Source organism: Lepidochelys kempii, chromosome 3 (assembly GCF_965140265.1).
Source record: "Lepidochelys kempii isolate rLepKem1 chromosome 3, rLepKem1.hap2, whole genome shotgun sequence".
Classification (NCBI taxonomy): domain Eukaryota; kingdom Metazoa; phylum Chordata; order Testudines; family Cheloniidae; genus Lepidochelys; species Lepidochelys kempii.
The window spans coordinates 5,794,418-5,813,136 of NC_133258.1; the positions used below are offsets into that span (position 1 = coordinate 5,794,418).

Genomic DNA, 18,719 nt, shown 5'->3' on the forward strand with positions numbered 1-18,719 from the left:
GTGAGGAGAATCATAGAATCATAGAATATCAGGGTTGGAAGGGACCCCAGAAGGTCATCTAGTCCAACCCCCTGCTCAAAGCAGGACCAATTCCCAGGTAAATCATCCCAGCCAGGGCTTTGTCAAGCCTGACCTTAAAAACCTCTAAGGAAGGAGATTCAACCACCTCCCTAGGTAACGCATTCCAGTGTTTCACCACCCTCTTAGTGAAAAAGTTTTTCCTAATATCCAATCTAAACCTCCCCCACTGCAACTTGAGACCATAAAGTTGAGAGATTAATAAGACTGGGACTTTTCAGTTTGGAAAAGAGACAACTAATGGGGGATAAGATTGAGGTCTATAAAATCATGACTGGTGTAGAGAAAGTAAATAAGGAAGTGTTATTTACCCTTTCACATAACACAAGAACTAGGGGCCACCAAATGAAATTAACAGGCAGCAGGTTTAAAACAAACAAAAGGAAGTATTTCTTCACACAACGCACAGTCATCCCGTGGAAACTCCTTGCCAGAGGATGTTGTGAAGGCCAAGACTACAACAGGGTTCAAAAAAGAACTAGATAAGTTCATGGAGGATAGGTCCATCCATGACTATTAGCCAGGATGGACAGGGATGATGTCCCTAGCCTCTGTTTGCCAGAAGCTGGGAATGGGAAACCGGGGATGGATCACTTGATGATTCCCTGTTCTGTTCACTCCCTCTGAAGCACCTGGCATTGGCTACTGTTGGAAGACAGGATACTGGGCTAGATGGACCTTTGGTCTGACCCAGTATGGCCATGCTTATGTTCTTATGTGTGGCCTTACCAATGAATAACAGCAAGTACTAGGCCTGCCTGTGTTCTCCACTCCCCATGACCACCCCCTCCTGCTCCTGTGATTCTTGTGACTTATATGAACAGTCGTCATCCGTGCCTGAAGTCGGCGAATGGGACTTCTTGATATGCACTCCTCTTACAAAGACTTTGATTTGATCAAGAAACACACCCATCAGGGATGCATGGAAAGCAGCACTTGATCACCTGGAGTTGTTCATCAAATGTTCTTTTATCATTTTCCTGAGCGAGTTCATTTGATAGCATAGTGATTACCTGGTTTCACCCACATAGTTGTTGTTGGGGCATTTCGTGCACTACATGTGGTGATTGGCACGTGCAGGAACCATGGATCTTGAAAGGATTCTGGAACCCTACAGAGAACTATATACAAGAAACCCACGGATCACCATACCTATCTTCATAGATCCGGTAACCACCCCAAACACACCGAGCAGTCTCTTATCTAAAGCCAGGCCCTCAGATACCACAGAATATGCTCTGAGGAGAAAGTCCGAGATATACACTTAACACACGCTAAACCACCTTCACCAAACGAGGATACTCCATCAGAGAAATAGATCACATCATGGAATGGGCCACTCAAATAGCCCGAGAGAACCTGCTTCAATATAGAAATAAAAACCCCTCCGACTGCACACCTCTAGTTGTCACCTACCACCCCACACTGGAACCCATATGGGGTATCATCAAACAGCTACAGCTCATACTCAATAGGGACCTTATCCTGAACCCCCGCTTATGGCCTTCAAACAACCCCTCAGTCTCTCCAAGCTCATCATCAGAAGCAAGCTCCCCAGAGACTAGAACACACCAATTCAAACCGGCACCAGACCCTGCCAGAACAACAGACGCCAAACCTGCAGCCATTACCTCCACCGCTACAATGATCAAAACACCTGTCAAGATCCGTGAGTCCGACACATGCCTATCACAAGATGTGGCATATCGCAGCCAGTGCACTAAACGCCCCCATAGCAACTACGGGGGTGAAACGAGACAATCCCTGCACTGTCACCCGTGGCTGAGCACTTTACACAGAGCGATCACTCTATAGCTGATCTCTCAGTCCTCGTCCTCAAAGGAAACCTGCACAACACATTCAAAAGACCAGCCTGGGAGCTGAAATTCATAACTTTGCTGGACACTAAAAAGCACGGTCTTAATAAAGACGCTGGATTTATGGCTTATTACAACAATCTGTAACTCACTAACCCCCCTTTCGTCCTATGACTATAAGGGAGTTAACAGGCCACTTCACCGCAAACGGTCCCTTAGACGATGCGCTATCTACTTGGGCTAAACTATCTGTTTGGTCCTGTATTTAGCTGTGACACACTCAGCTGAAGCAGAGCTCTGTGTCGCTCGAAAGCTTGTCTCTCGCCAGCAGAAGCTGGTCTAACAAAAAGCCTATAAAGCTGCAGCTCCTGCATGTACTTGACTTATCTTGACAGGTTTCAGAGTAACAGCCGTGTTAGTCTGTATTCGCAAAAAGAAAAGGAGGACTTGTGGCACCTTAGAGACTAACCAATTTATTAGAGCATCAGCTTTCGTGAGCTACAGCTCACTTCATTCACTTGTGCTACACCCTTTGTCCACCAGATGGCACAACGGTCGTTAAAATTACGTCCACCCTCTGAGCCATCTATAAAAAAACCTACCAACAGCCCCTGAAAACTTTCAGTTTCAGTAAAATGCAGCTTCTTGAGCTGGTGCTCTGTAACTCCAATCGGGGCGCTGGAATGGGGAGAGACAAGGAGCCATGGCCCATCCACTTTTCGCCATGGGCCTTCTTCCCCCCGAGGTCCCGCCCACCAGCTAGGCCGGAAGCTGAAGCCCGGCTCGGGTAAAAGTGGCCTGGGGAACTGTGGGGAGCTGTGGACCCTCTGCATGCCTGGGGTAGGGGTAGGGGGCTGAAAGCAACCCCCAGCCTATGTCCCCACCCCCTGGGTTCTCCGTCCAGCGTAGCTCTTACCATGGCCTGGCTGTGGCTGTTTGGCCCCCAAGGCCCTGCCACCGAAAACTGGAGCTGAGTTGGGGTAAGAGTCACGTGGGCAGCTGTAGGGAGCCACAGACCCTCCACCTGCCCTGGGTGAGGGGCCCGGTAGGCAGGGACACAGGCCGGGGACTGCTCTTAGGCCCCCCTACCCTGAGCAGGTGGAGGGTCCGCAACTCCCCAGCCTGGCTCCGGCTTTTGGCTTGGCTGGGGAGTGGGGCCTCAGGGGAGGCGGCGGGGCAGGGACAGGGCCATGGAGGGGGTGAGGCCTCGTGACCCCCTCACTTTTATGAAGAATCCATCACCCGTGACTCCAATCCTCTGCTTTTGTTATCACTGTGGTTAGATGTTGATAGATGTTTGGCTGTGTGTGTGTGGGTTTTGGCTGTGTGTGTGGCACAGCAGACCTTGAGCAAACTGCCCAATGACCACAAGATCTGTTAAGGGATGAAGGCACCCAGCCGGGTTTATTGTCGATGCAGCAGGATACTAGTATTCCGCAGACTTTACCAGACCACTAATACATGTATGCCCGTAACAATGGACCAGCTCAGTGAAGGCAGGACTTTCCGTTCCTCCCTAGGCCAGACATAAGAACGGCCCTACTGGGTCAGATCAAAGGTCCATCTAGCGAAGTATCCTGTCTTCCGACAGTGGCCAGTGCCAGGTGCCCCAGAGGGAATGAAGAGAACAGGTAATCATCAAGTGATCCATCCCGTCGCCCATTCCCAGCTTCTGGCAAACAGAGGCTAGGGACACCATCCCTGCCCATCCCAAAGATACTCCCTCTGAGATACATCTTTATATCCTGATACAAACAAGTTAGTACTGCTCCTCTGACATAGTTACTGCTCCCTGATGTGGCTAGTTATCACTCATTATCTTGTACATGTTGGTTTGATTAAAACATTTTTATTACATACTGTCATCCTGACCTTATCTTTTAGGAGGGATCAGTGTGTTCCTGTTATTCTTGGGAAACATTTTTGTACAATTTTTGATACTGGAATGTTTTGATACCACTGGGATGTGTTTGCGTAAGTACTTTGTGACTAGCACTTCTTAGGAATGTGTATTTTTGCAATATCAGCCCTGTTGTTGCCACATTCCGTGAGCAGGTCCTGCCCCAGACCAGGCCTCTGACACAAGGGCTTATGTCTCAGGCTCTCTTCCTACTAGAATCACCAGAGACCATTAAAAATAGTTTCCAGTATATTACTAGAGGCATTTCTACTGGACTCCCTACACTACTGGATCTATATTGTTACTTGGTTGGGCTGTCTGCTATTCTATTCTCTGTCACTCAGTAGAGCTGGGTGATCTTCAGCACCGACTCTGAGTCACGGGAACTCCATCAGAGCCAAAGATTTGAGGTTGAATGACCATGGAACACGTGTTCTGAGCAGAACTGAACTTCCTCCGGCTTTGTCATTCTTCATCGAGGTTCTTAGTCATGGTGCCCATCCCCGTTGTATCTGAGCCTCGGCCAAGGGATAGAGCAAAAATACAAGTGACTGACAGACCTCGGCCAGGAGCCAGATCCTCAGCAGGTGTCAATCAGGGTATCCCTATTGATGTCAGTGGAGCTACATCATTTTGCACCAACTGTGGGTCTGGCCCTAGGTTTCCATCCCCCAACACAGTGGGAGCTATGGAGTATTTTGTCCCCTGCTCTTTCCTCCTCTGCTGTGTCTCTGGGAACACCACATCAAGTGCATTAAGTTCTGAAGGCAATAAGATTTGGTTCTTCTAACCCCCTCCGGAGATGAGATCCAGGCCTTAGCCCTGCGAAGCCCCATCTCCTGCTCCCACCATCTTCCCCCATGAAGGTGACAACTCCATCACTCCCAAGGAACTTAGCTGTCATGGGAGGTAGGTGCAGCAAAGAGGGGAGCAGCCTAGGTATCTTGGGAGCTGGAGGCCTGGGCCCCAGAAAACCTATAGAGGGCATGTAGAGAAGACACCCTCTGGGACTGGCCATCATGGCCAAGGAAGTGGCCACCAGGAGCCGTACGATAGGTGAAGTTCCCTGTAATGCAATGTCCAGGTATGTGGGGTGCCCTACAGGGATAACACCCCTACCGGGGGATAATTAGGAATAATGGGATGACATTAAGCAAATGCAAATGTAGGTTGATTATGAGGGAAAACATCCTCCCAGTGAAACGGCCTGAATGCGAAACATTCTCCCCAAGGGAAGGACTGAGAGCCCCCGAGCTTGGGACACTTGCAGCAGGATGGGTGAAAGCTCTGCTACTGTGCGTAACTGCTGTACGTAGGTCTTGCTGAAGCCCTAGACATAACTAGCAGTGTGAACCAAAGTAGACCTGGCCTTGGCAGAAGAGTAAGACACCATGTATTGGCTAACCAAGTGAGCACGCTCCTGACTGGGGAACATGGTACAAGAACACCCAGAGCTCTCGAGTAACTACCTAAACAAATTCCCAAGGGATGGCCCAGGAACACACCGGCCCCTCGTAAGATAAGGCTCGGATGACGGAGATGGAAAAGCATGTTTTGTTCGAACTAGCAGGTACAAGGTATAAGGGTGATAATGAACAACATCTGGAGTGTCACACGGAACTTGTTTGTATCGAGTTATAGGAGGGGCACCTTTGTCTCAGCCGAGGGGACCGGACCCTGGTGTCCTGATTGAGTCTTTGCCTTGTCACAGGCGTCCATGGGGTAATGTCCCTGTGACCCGCTGGCCAGGGCACTAATGCTGTGCTTTATTGACAATAAGCCTGGCCAAGCACCTTCACCACCGAACTGAGCCTGGCGGTCTTTCATTACAACAACAGCAAAGCCGGCTGACTCCGCACGCGGCATCCCCTGCTAGTGCAGCTCACTGCGACGGGGCTCCAAGAACACAACGCGGCCCTGCCCCCCAGCAGGAGGAACCAGCTGTGACCTAGAGGACCAGATCTCCCAACCCTTGCCTCCCTTTCTGGGCCCACGACTTTGTCCGCTGAGACACCAAAGTGCCAGTTTGACTGGTGTTATTCCCACTAATTATACGGACATTCAAACAGTGGTGAGCTGGAGCCGGTTCGCTAGAACCGGTTGTTACATTTAGAAGCCCTTTTAGAACCGGTTGTTCCGCGAGGGAGAACCGGCTCTAAAAGGGTTTCTAAATTTAACCGGCCAAAAGGGGTGCCTTAGGCGCCGATTCCATGGGTGCTCCAGCCCTGGAGCACCCAAGGGGAAAATTTGGTGGGTGCAGAGCCCCCACTGGCAGCTCCCCGCCCCGCGCCCGGCCCCAGCTCACCTCCGTTCCGCCTCCTCCCCGAACGTGCCGTCCCGCTCCTCCACCCCCGCAGCTTCCCATGAATCAGCTGTTGGGGCGGGAAGCCTGGGAGGGCTGAGAAGCAAGTGGTAGCTTTGCGCTCAGGCCCAGGGAGGCGGAGCGGAGGTGAGCTGGGGCAGGGGTGTGCGAGGGGGGCCGCCTGCACCACAGCAGGTAACCGGGGGGCAGGGGAACCGCTCCCCACCCCAGCTCACCTCCGCCTCCCTGGGCCTGAGCGGGAAGCCGCCGCTTGCTTCTCAGCCCTCCCCGACTTCCCGCACCAACAGCGGATACGTGGGAAGCTGGGGGGCGGGGGCAGAGAAGCAGAGCAGGGCGGCGCGTTCAGGGGAGGAGGCGCGGAGGTGAGCTGGGACCAGGCGCGGGGCGGGGAGCTGCCGGTGGGGGCTCTGCACCCATCAAATTCTCCCCGTGGGGGCTCCAGCCCCGGAGCACCCAGGGAGTCGGCGTCTAAGGCGCCACTTTTGATGTGATCAGACGGGGGAGCAGCCGCTCCCCCCTGCTCCCCCCCCAGCTACGCTCTCCCGCCCCAGGAGCCAGAGGGACCTGCCGGATGCTTCCTGGGAGCTGCCCCAAGTAAGCACCTCCAGGACTCCCCACCTCGCCCCCCGGCAGGTCCCTCTGGTTCTTAGGGGTGGGGTGGGCACCCACTACGGTGGCCCACGAGACCCTCCTGCCTGGTTCTGGGGGCAGTCAGGGGACAGGCGAGGGAGGGGGGGCATCAAGGAACATGGGGGGGTTGGACGGGGCAGGAGTCCCACGGGGCGGGGGTGGGCAACGACCCCCTCGTGGGGCGAGGAGGGAACTGGGTGTTAAGATTTTGGCAGCTCATCACTGCATATAAATGTTCTAACATTGGGGCACCAAGGTGCAACATTGTGCCTGAAATTAACTGCACCCCCAGCCTTTCCACCTCTGAGATCAATGCCTCTGTATTCTGAGTCCTGATCCTCTAATGGGGCTGCCTCCCTTCTGCAGCTGCTAGTGTGAAACCCCAAATAGCAGTGCAAGATTGCTGCTGGTTAAATTTGCCATCCAGGGTATACAGACTATGCACCTCCACTTACGATCCACCCTGGATCTGTGACGACACTGCAGAGATGCTTGAATCTTCAGTTAGCTGAAGCTGTTTTTCAAGTGTCCACAATTTGGTCTCTTTTAGCTGATACTGATAATTCAAAGACCCAGCTTCCCCCATCCTTTCTAGCCAAGGAAAGTCATTCGGCATTTCTGCCACAGGATGGTGCAACTGCCATTCTGTTATAACTGTTTCTGCTGGCTTCAGGATTCACAGGAAAACTTTGGAAAACAATCTGGAGCCGATATTTGCTGTAATGCTCTTTGCCTAAGGTATTCATGGATTTTCACTGGAATCCTGATAATACTATCCCCAAGTCAGTATTTGATTACGCTGAGAGCTACCCAACAATCTGCATAATTCAATGCAGCCAGCCAATCTGGAGTGCCATTTGACAGCAAACATTTACGAGGTTCAATAACAACGTGAAACCTTTTCTCACCTGGATTGAACTCTCTCTGGCGGTGTAATAAATCACAAGGACTAGACGATCCAACTCTGTTTGTCACATCATTTTGATTATTGTTTTATAGTGTATTGGTTGTGGCTGTGTCAATAAACTGCATCTGAAGGAATACTGGAATTCATCTGCTCCTGCCCCTTGATTTCCAGCAGCCCTCAGACTCCTTACAATCACAGAATATCAGGGTTGGAAGGGACCTCCGGAGATCATCTAGTCCAACCCCCTGCTCCAAGCAGGACCGATCCCCAACTAAATTATCCCAGCCAGGGCTTTGTCAAGCCGGGCCTTAAAAACCTCTAAGGATGGACATTCCACTACCTCCCTAAGTAACCCATTCCAGTGCTTCACCACCACCCCCCAGTGAAACAGTGTTTCCTAATAGCCAACCTAAACCTCCCCCACTACAACTCGAGACCATTGCTCCTTGTTCTGTCATCTGCCACCACTGAGAACAGCCGAGCTCCATCCTCTTTGGAAACCCCCTTCAGGTAGTTGAAGGCTGCTATCAAATTCCCCCTCACTCCTCTCTTCTGCAGACTAAATAATCCCAGTTCCTTCAGCCTCTCCTCGTAAATTATGTCACAGTCAAGTCCTTGTCACATCACAACTGGTTAACACACAATGTGGAGCATTGCACCTGGCATTTTTACTTTGGAGAATAAACAGGAAGAATGAGATGAACTCTTAATAATGAGAGACTGTCACCTTCACAGGACTCTCCCTCTCTGTCTGACTGCCTGAGGGTATTACATGGCTTTCCATCACGATAGTATCTGAGCACCTCTCCATCTTTAATGTGCTTATCGTCCCAACTGCCCTGCTTCCCAGGGGACTGGTACCCTGCAGTGTTGATAAATGCAAAGCAATGCACATTGGAAAGCATAATCCCAACTATCCATACACAATGATGGGGTCTAAATTAGCTGTTCCCACTCAAGAAGGAGATCATGGAGTCATTGTGGATAGTTCTCTGAAAACATCCACTCCATGTGCAGCAGTAGTCAAAAAAACAAACAGAATGTTAGGAATCATTAGGAAAGGGACAGATAATCAGACAAAAAATATCATAATGCCTCTGTATAAATCCATGGTACACCTGCACCTTGAATAGTATTGTGCAGATCTCTTTGCCCCATCTCAAAAGAGATATATTAGAATTGGAAAAGGTACAGAAAAGGGCAACAAAAATTATTAGGGGTATGGAACAGCTTCCAGATGAGGAGAAATTAAAAAGACTGGAACCGTTCAGCTTGGAAAAGAAGCAACTAAGGGGGATATGATAGAGGTCTACAAAATCATGACTGGTGTGGAGAAAGTAAATAAGGAAGTGTTATTTACTCCTTCTCATAACACAAGAACCAGGGGTCATCCAACAAAATTAATAGGCAGCAGGACGAAAACAAATGAAAGGAAGTATTTCTTCACACAATGCACAGTCAACCTGCGGAACTCATTGCCAGGGGATGTTGTGAAGGCCAAGACTATAACTGGATTCAAAAATGAATTAGATAAGTTCATGAAGGATAAGTCCATCAATGGCTATCAGATGGACAGAGATGCAATGCCATGCTCTGGGCGTCCCTAAATGTCTGACTGCAAGAAGCTGGGAATGGACGAAAGGAGATGCATAACTCGATGATCACCTGTTATGTTCATTCCATCTAAAGCATCTGGCATTGGCCACGCTTGGAAGACAGGATACTGGCTAGATGGACCAGCCAATTACTAGCCAGCTAATGTTCAAAAATAACAATCAAACCAGTGAAACCAGCTAGCCATAACAAACTGCTTTCAGTCACATGATCACAACTCAACCAATGGGGTTGCATTTGGCAATCCCACAGGATAGAAATGAACATGCTCGCAGCATGGAGTACGTGAGCAGAGAGAAGCGTTTGAGGGGATGCCGAGTGGCTGTGAGACCTTAGGCTAGGATTCTAATAACACAGCTACAGACTAAGCTTGCTCCATGTGACAGGCAGCATGGTCCGATGGACAGGGAACTGAACAAGGGTTTTACTCCTTGCTTTGCTCTGTGCCCTTGAGCAAGCAGTAGAGAGGTTATTTGACCTCTGTATTCGGCACTGGTGCGATCACTGCTGGAATCCTGTGTCCAGTTCCAGTGCCCACAATTCAGGAAGGATGTTGATAATTGGGGAGGGTTCAGAGAAGAGCCATGACTGATTAAAGGATTAGAAAACCTGCCTTATAGTGATAGACTCATGGAGCTCAGTCTATTTAGCTTCACAAAGAGAAGGTTACGGGGTGACTTAATCAGAGTCTCTAAGTACCTGCACGGGGAATAAATATTTAATCACGGGATCTTCAATCTAGCAGAGAAAGGTCTAACATGGTCCAATGCGTGGAAGGTGAAGCTAGACAAATTAAGACTGGAAATAAGGCGTACATTTTTAACAGTGGCAAAGAGTCCTGTGGCACCTTATAGACTAACAGACGTATTGGAGCATAAGCTTTCGTGGATGAATACCCACTTCGTTGGAGGCATGACAAAATATTCACCCACAAAAGCTTATGTTCCAATACGTCTGTTAGTCTATAAGGTGCCACAGGACTCTTTGCCGCTTTTACAGATCCAGACTAACACGGCTACCCCTCTGATTTTTAAAAGTGACAGTAATTAACCATTGGAAAAATTTACCAAGGGTCGTGATGGATTCTTCCTCACAGACACTTTTTAAATGAAGGGTGGGTGTTTTTCTAAGAGATCTGCGCTAGAAGTTATTTTGGGGAAGTTCTCTGGCGTGGTTTACATAGATGATCACACTGGATGACCACAGTGGTCCCTTCTGGTCTTGGAACGTTTGAAACATGCCCCGGCTCTGTGACTCAGTTTCCCCATCTGTAATATGGGACCGTGATACTCACTGGCTTTTGTAAAGCCCTTAGAGATTTAGGGATGAAATCTGCTATGGAAGAGTTAAGTAATATTGTTTGACAGGAGCAACAATTGGCCCCAAATCGATTATGAAACTACAACAAACTCCCTTTCTTGTGTAGTGACTGGTGTTTCTTGCAGTCCTCCACCTGGTAAGTCTGTGAACTTGCTTAGATTGGTGTTATTCATTTATATTATCTAGTGCTTAGGAGCCCTGGCCATTGATCAGGACCCTAGTGTGGCAGAAAGTCCTTTATGTACCCACTGTCCTGATTTCAGCTAGTGCCACATGGTCCTGCAGCCTATCAGAGGGGAGGGAGAAGGAACAGAACCACTGGGCCTTTGGTCAGTTCAGGAGAGCTCCTTGCAGTATGTGCTTCCAGCTCCTTTAAAATGTCCCAAGCAGTAGGGGTTCCATGGCGTCCCTTGAGAGACCAGGCTGTGGGATCCAGAGTAACGAAGAGATTCCTGATCTTCAACCCCCATGTTCCTTTGGGTAACTGCCCTGCACTCCGCCTGGCTACAGCCCCTTGGATCCCTCTCCTCCTCTGGAGTGGATTCCCCCCTTCATCAACTTCTAAATAAGCCTCCCCCACTGTGTCTGTTTCCCAGATCTGTTAAAAGACTCCCCAGGTGCCCGATCCTCAGCAGGAGGAGCTCCACTGACACCAGCTAAGGATCTGGGCCCTGGCATATCGCAGTGCAAAAATAAACAAACGAATGAATCACCGTCCTTCACTGAGAGACCTAGATGGGCTCCGAGCTGGGCAGAGGACAGATGGCCGGAGATCTCATTAAACCAAGCAGCATGCAGGGCAGTCTCACACTAATCCTTCCGGAGGAGGGATCTGAGCTAGTCTATTGCTGCTACAGGACTCGCAGGCAGCTTAGGGGGGGGAAATAACTACAGTGCCCCTTTATCTGAGAGGTGCAGCCGTTGGGGTAAAGGCGGCCTGGGAGCAGACCTGGCTCATGCGTAAACAGTCACGTCACAACTGTTCTGGGGGTTACCGGGACTTTTCCACTGCCCCCGGGGGCTGGCAGTTACATAGTGGAGTCACTCCGGCTTTACAGCACCATCACAGCCAGCAGCAGCTGGCCTGGTGAGGCTTTTTGGAAAGAGCAGCAATTTAGGAGGAAATGTGAACACACTGGAACAGGTGGAACTTGACCAAACCACGATGGGGGGAAGACCCAGGTGGGAGATGGATAGTTTGGAGGAACAAGGGGTTGCATCTGGGAGAAAGGACAGGGAAATGAACAACGGGAAAGAGAGACTGGATGGCAGGAAAACTGGAGATGGGATCTATTCAACTGTGAAATAGTCTCCCAAGGGCCATGCAGGAAGCCCCATTGCTTGAGACATTTACAGCTGGGCTGGAGAAAGTCCTGGAGCACAGTGTGTAGGGAGCAACCCTTCATTGACAGGGGGTGGAGACAGGGCTTGTTGGGTCTCTTCTAATCTCCAACATCTGGGAACATAGAGAAGGGAATTCCAGGTGTCCCTAAGTGCTTTGGGGATGTCTACACAGCAATCAGACACCTGTGGCTGGCCTGTGCCAGCTGACTCTGGCTAAAGAGCTGTTAATAGTGTAGACATTTGAGCTCAGGCTGGAGCCCGGGATCTAAGACCCTGTGAGGCAAGAGGGACCCAGAGCCTGGGCTGCAGCCCGAGTCTGAACATCTACACCATAATGAAACAACCCCTTACACCAAGCCCTGGGAGCCTGAGTCAGCTGGGTGTCTAACTGCAGTGTAGAGGAACCAAAGGGTACATCAGCATGTCCATCCAGGGGCAGGACTCAATCCAGGACCAGACAGGGCTTCTTAGACCAACGCCTGCAACGGGAACTCCTGTAGAGCCAGCCAAGCATGAAGTGCGGGGGAAGGGGAGAGAAAGCCATTCAGTGGCTGGATGGGGCACAGCAGGCCTGGGAAGCCTGGTGCGGGAGGGAGACGGGTTCTTGGGGGTACGCGCTGACAATTCCCCAGCTGGTGCAGGCAGCTGGCCCTTTCCTCCTCTCTCTCTCCTTTCCAATACCATTAGCTCCAGGGTCTGAGAGGCTGCAGCGAGAGGCAGAGGCTCAGGGTCATCATACCTCTCCTGAGGTACAATATTAACAGTGCCAGTGTCCAGCGTTTTCCTCTCGTCACATCGATGTGACGCTCACACACCCCACCCCGTCCTTTGCCCCATCTGCTTAGGAGCTGACTAGCCAGAAGCTTAAACCACTAGGTGCCAGATGTGCGCAGCTGGGGCTGTTCTGGTTGGGCACAGCTGGCTGGGTGCTGGCTCTTCAGAGCTGGATGCACGTGGCCCCTGTTCCATTTGCCAACACTGCCAAGCTGCCTGTCTCTGTACGCAGGGGTGGGGAGGAGACTGCCCCAAGAGCGCGTCGGGCACAGTCCTCCTAGAAACTGTGGCATCAAGCACTGATGCCAACCTGCTGCAGGTGGGAATGGACGGGTATGCGCGTTACACCTGGGCCACCAACAGAGGATATCGGCCTAAAATGAGGAACACGGGGAAAGCGGCAGCCCCAGACAGAGCTTCTTTAGCATAACTAACTCTTCCTGAAGCCTCTGGGCCTGGGGCAAAGACTGCCCATTTCCTAGCAGCAGGGCTGGGGGGCAAATAAATCATTTAGGGTCCAAACAGAAGGAGAGTGCCTAGCTAAGGACTGGTGAAACCTTCACAAGGGTTTCAGGATCCAGCTGGTAGTTGGGAAAAGGGCTGACAGATAACTTGAGGAACCTGGAGGCACATCCACTTGTGACAAGGTCTGGTGGAGGATGGGGATGGAAAACAGGAAATACTGATCAAATGGACAGGGTGGAGGAGGCGGAGCAGAGCAAATGACAGAAGGGGAGAGGGTAAGAGAGAGGAAAGCAGAGGGTGGCTTTGAATGGCGGGAGCTACTCCTTACAGGTGCCAGGACAGCTGAGAGACAGAGGGGACCAGCATGAACTGGGAGGATGATGAGGCAGGGATCAAGTGGGAGGGATATTTGGGGAAGTTTGTTTTAATCACATGTAAGGGTCTAAATGAACTGAATGAATGCTTCCCCGACAGCTAGCTGGGAGTGGGAGAGACTTTGGATGTGTTTATGTAAATACAGTTTGCTCCTGCTCTGCTGAGATATCCAGCAGACAGACTGGTGTTTTGCTCAAAGTAATCAACTTTGGCTGGCATTGGGTTACAAATCACTTTAGTACAGAATGCAGGGGTAGTGAAATGCTGTTACCAATATTGTGGTTATAGGAATACAGGGAAGCAGGACTGTGCTTAACCTGTCCCAAATGAGGGGGGCTACCCTCAGCTGAAAGGACCTTGTTAAACCAGGGGCTTGAATGCCAGAGCCCAGTGAAGGTAGAGGGGTAAGGACAGGTGTCCCAGCCAGGAGGATTACAAACCCTCCCCAAGGGTTCCACCTGGTCTGGTTTAACCTGTTCCTCCCCACTGTTCAAAGAAAGCACTAAATAGGCTTCATCAGGAGGCTCTTTTGTTATTTTAAATGCTCAATCAGAGCTGAAATCAGTTACAATGGGGCAGTGTCTCTGCCCAGATTGCAAAGAGCTGAAAATCACTAAGACAGATATGCAGAGATCACAGCAGCCAGCAATGACTTAGTCAGCTGGCGAATGAGTGGCTGGAGAGGTGCAGCGAGCGGCCAGCAGGGAAGCTGGTGGAGAGGCACAGCGAGCGGCAGATGAGTGCCCAAGCAGTGGGGCAAGTAACGTGCCTCCTTACCCCAGCCAGGAGGTGAGGTGAACTCTGCAGACGCACCTCTGAACTCTGGGTCTGCACTGAGCAAGGACAGCAACTGTGAGTGAGGTGCAGAGAAGGACTGGGCACGTTAAAGGGACTTTTGGTTTGCTGGACTTTAGAACCTGAGGTGAAAAGGGCACTACCCAACTTACTTGGGCTTGGGGCTTTTGCTCATGGCTTATGAACTCTGTTTGTGGTGCTTTCCCAAATTAACACCAAGTTACTTCCTCTCTTACTAGCAGAGTCTGAGTGTAGAAAAGAAATTTAATAAGAGGAGGGAAGTATTGCCTCTCAGAGGCACCTAGGGGTTGGTGCATAATTTTCCCAGGTTACTGGGTGGGGGCTTGTGCCAGTTGTGTGTTGTATCTATGGAAAGTCACCCTTAGATATTGAACCTGGCCCACTCACTGCTGGCTCCACCTGGAAGAAGGGTTACATTTTAAAGGGGGCTTGACTGGGATGCTGGGTCAGTACCCCTCGCAAGCACATCTTGAGTAATTCACAAAGTTGGGAAAACAATCCTGCTGTATTTTTGATGAAAATCACTGTTTGTATAATGGTGAATATGTCAGGTTGGTTGGGCCCTGACTCAGCAGCCCCTAGCTGGGGGGGGGGGGGCTGCAGCCTTGGCCAATGATTGGGCAAAATCACGAGGCAAACATTGGAAAAGGTTGTGTTGTCCCATGCTACATCAAGCTCCTATCACAAGTTAAAGTTACTTGCTGGTGGTCCTATCCCAATGCCTCTTCCCCAGGTGTTTGAAGCCTGGATAGAACATACCACTGAAATGCTCCAGGAGTGGGCTGTACCAGACGCAGAAATGTGAAGATGTCAAGTAGAGAGCCAAAGGGCCCAGCATTCAACGTGATTTGTACCCTGAAGCTCGCTAACCCTGGGGTCAGTGTGAAGGACTGCCTAGAGGCCCCTGATCACACCTTTGGGAGTGTAGAGGGCTCTGAGGACAGTTACTGTAAGTTCCTTAATTCCCGACAGCAAAGTGGGGGGAGAGAGAAGGTTTCAGCCTATATACAGAGGTGGAGAGAGACTGCTTCAGAGAGCTGTCCAGAGGGGAGCAGTGACTGCTGAGCAGATGGACCAGACCAGACTGGCTCAAATTGTAAGAGAAAAACTCAATATCAGAAGCTGATTCTAGTTCATCTCCAGTTAAGAGAGCGACAGAAACGTCCCCAGAGTTACTCCCAGCTGATGTCAGCGAGGAGGAAGAAAGGCAGGCTGCCAGTGAGTTTTGGGAAGCCCAGACATCTGAGCCAGCCAGCACAGCACCGTTGCAGACAACCAATGTGCTGATGGCGAGCGCCGGAGAGGAACTTGCCCAACACACATAGCTGAGCTGCAAAGCACCATTGACCAAGCTAAGACTTCCAGGAGTAAGGAGCCTCTGCCTGTGGCGATGGAAAAGTCAGCATTTAGAGCCCCCAGCCCACGTGGGTGACAGGGGAAAGGACAATTCTTCTGCTCCTGGTGTGGTCAGGATGGGCACAGTGCAGCCAAGCGCCGTGAAGAAAATCCCTCCTTAGTGTATGGAAAGCTGAGGACCAGTTGGGAAGGGGGTTGAGGAACTGCTGAAGGATCTGGGGGCCACCCAGACCCACAGGACTTGAAGGCTCTCCTGGAAAAGACTGTCCAAATGGGATGCCCTCAGGACTGAAAGGGCCTTGAGCAGAGGTCGCGGTGAGGATCAAAGGGACAGAACGTGAAGCAGTGCTTGGCACTGGATCTCAAGTGACGATTATACTTCAGTCCTTCTACCAATGGATGCTTAGGCACCTATCTATACAGCCCCTGACTGGCCTTGGCCTGCGTGGCCTCAGCGTGAATGAATACCTCTACCAAGGGTATGTCACAGTGCACCTGGAATTCCCAGAGGAAGTGGCTGGGGTAAGAAGAGGTGGACACAGCTGCCTTAATATGCCCCGACCCTAAAGGAACCTCTGATGTGTCTGTGCTGATAGGGACCAACTCCAGTCTCTTCAAGGTACTCATGGATTACTGCAGACAACGAGCTGGGGACCAATACCTAAACACCCTGAAGATCCACACACTTTGTGCTGAAGCCTATAGAAAAGGGCAGGTATCGGTGCCAATGCAATCACTGTATATGTGATGAGAGAGGTGAAGTTCAGGGCTCAGAAAGGGTCCCGCTTGGACTGAGCTCAGACAGGCAAGAGAGGGTCAGTCTGAACAAGGCGGACTGTTGGACTGAGCATGGCTGAATCAGGACACGAGCACGGGGCAGATGGAAAGGTCTCTGTGACTCAGGCCCAGGGACAAAACAACAATGACCTGGAAATCTGCCGGGAAGGCGATACATTGCAAAATGGGGATCAGCAGAAGGAGCCGGAGAAGGCAAATGAGAATGAAACAAAGCCAAACAGCAAATGACTCACAGCACTTTGACATGCCGGACTCATCTCGTCCAGCCTGGGGAGGCTAGTGCAAGATTTTGACCCATAGTCTATTCTCTAGGGTTTTGTCCAATCTGGTTGTAATGACTCAAGCAAACAGCTTCCATCACTTCCTCTGAGAGCCTAATAAGATCTCACTGCCTGGAAAGGTTCTCCCCCGCCCCAATAGCTGAAAGTTGCTCAGTTTTCCCCCCATTCCTCCTAGTTCCTCCCCAATGGACCAGCATGCCGAATCCAGATCCAGGCTGCCTAAAGCCAGGAGCAATTAAACCATGTGCGGGAAATTAATCTAGCCCTGGTTGAAGCTACATTTGGCATGAGCTGCACTCAGGTCACCTTATTACAGTGCCAGGGATGGTGCATTGCTTGTAAGCAGCAGGAGACATGACAGCTGAGGTTCCAGAGAGTGCATCAAATTTCACACCTGGGCCTGGCTTCTCCCCGCACCTTGCATAAGTGTTTGAATGAGGAGAATGCTATGTGGATGTCAAATACTAGCAGATCAGGATTCTCTCATAATAGTGATTCGGACCCACTTTGACCAGGTGCAGATGACCAAGCAGGGGGCAAAGAAGTGGGAAAACGCAGGTGCCAAATACCCAGCTCTGTACTTCCATCTGTCTTTCAATGAGCAGGGAGGTGATGCAGAAATTATAGCAGAGGGTGACCCTAATGATCCAAAAACTTGACAACTGAGAAAGGGAGTTGGATGGAATAATAAGGCTGGAGATTCCTTGTGTTGGTGGGGTCAGATGAGAAGTGACCTCAGAAGAGGAAGGAAGGGTCACAATTAACCTATGTGTATCCTACTGTGCCCACCCACACGCCCACCCCTGGCAAAGACCGGAGGCCTACGAAAGGCAGTTGGGAGGCCAGGGAAATGCTCCTGGATTTTACCTGCAGCTCAAGGACTTTGATGCGATGCCGGTGGTTCCTCAGCTCCTCCTGCAGCTCAGAGATCAGCTCCCGCAGCTCCAGGATCTGCTGCTTGCGCTCCTCGTTCTCGTGGAGCCAGTAGGAGACCTCGTCCGTGCAGCGGAACATATCTGGGCACCGCTGCTCGTCCATCTGTGGCAAGGTGGCAACAATCTTACACCGGCCGTTGGGCAGGATCTGGTTGCTGTACTCCCCGCACTGGATCAGGCCTGTGTTCCCGTGGTGCCCCCTGCTGTCATCTTCAGCAGCCAGGGGCTTCTGCAGCGAGGGGCCACTCAGGACGGCCATGAAGATGAGAGACCACAGGGCCATCCTGGTGGAGCCGAGGGGGAGGGCGAACTTCATGAGGAAGGTGAAGGGTGCAAACAAGGAGCCACCTGGGTAACACACTGTCATTCATTCAGTGCCCAGGATCGAGATGGCCACTTGGGGAAACCCACATGCATAGCACTGGCTACCGCCAAGAGAGCCAATGGCTACTGTGCCAAGAGGCCAAAGAGGAAGGGTCCTGCTGGCATGTAGCTCACAGCGGGGATAACTGGGTAGCAGCCACACACAAATGGGGAACGCAGTGTGTGAGAGTGAAGTGGGTCATTGAGGAGAAGGCGCTGGCCTGACCCCATAGACCTTTACTGCTCCTCATTACACCAGCTACCAACAGGAGAGGCCTACCTCCAAGCGACAACCCCCACAGGCTCCTACCAGCTCTCCGCACTAAGATGGTTCCTCTGCGTGGATCTGCTGGCAGCTGAGTCGCCTTAAAAATGTGCTGTCCGAGCTGTGAAGACCTGTCTCAGTTTACAGGACCCCGGACAGCTCTTCCCATCTGCCAGTCACAAGCCGCTTCCAGGAGACAGCGGGCTTCCCTAGAAACAGGTAGGGGAAGACACCCATCAGCAGGCTTTTGCCATCAGCAGCTGAGCTCCTTCATTAATCCAGGGTCAATCCTCCTCAATAGTTCCCTGTGTAACTATTTAACCTGAAAAACAAAGAACAAAGGAAAACGTGCTTCATG

At 51.0% G+C, this 18,719-nt stretch overlaps 1 protein-coding gene across 1 annotated transcript in view; it reads right to left on the bottom strand.

The window, feature by feature from the left end:
• Nucleotides 1–18,100, bottom strand: part of LOC140908096 (fibrinogen-like protein 1) — a 34,421-nt gene extending 16,321 nt beyond the window's left edge. Inside the window, exon 1 of the mRNA XM_073335071.1 lies at nucleotides 17,666–18,100. Within this exon, the coding sequence (XP_073191172.1) occupies nucleotides 17,666–18,100 (435 nt within the window). The remainder of the gene's footprint in view (nucleotides 1–17,665) is intronic.
• Nucleotides 18,101–18,719: the final 619 nt, after the last annotated feature.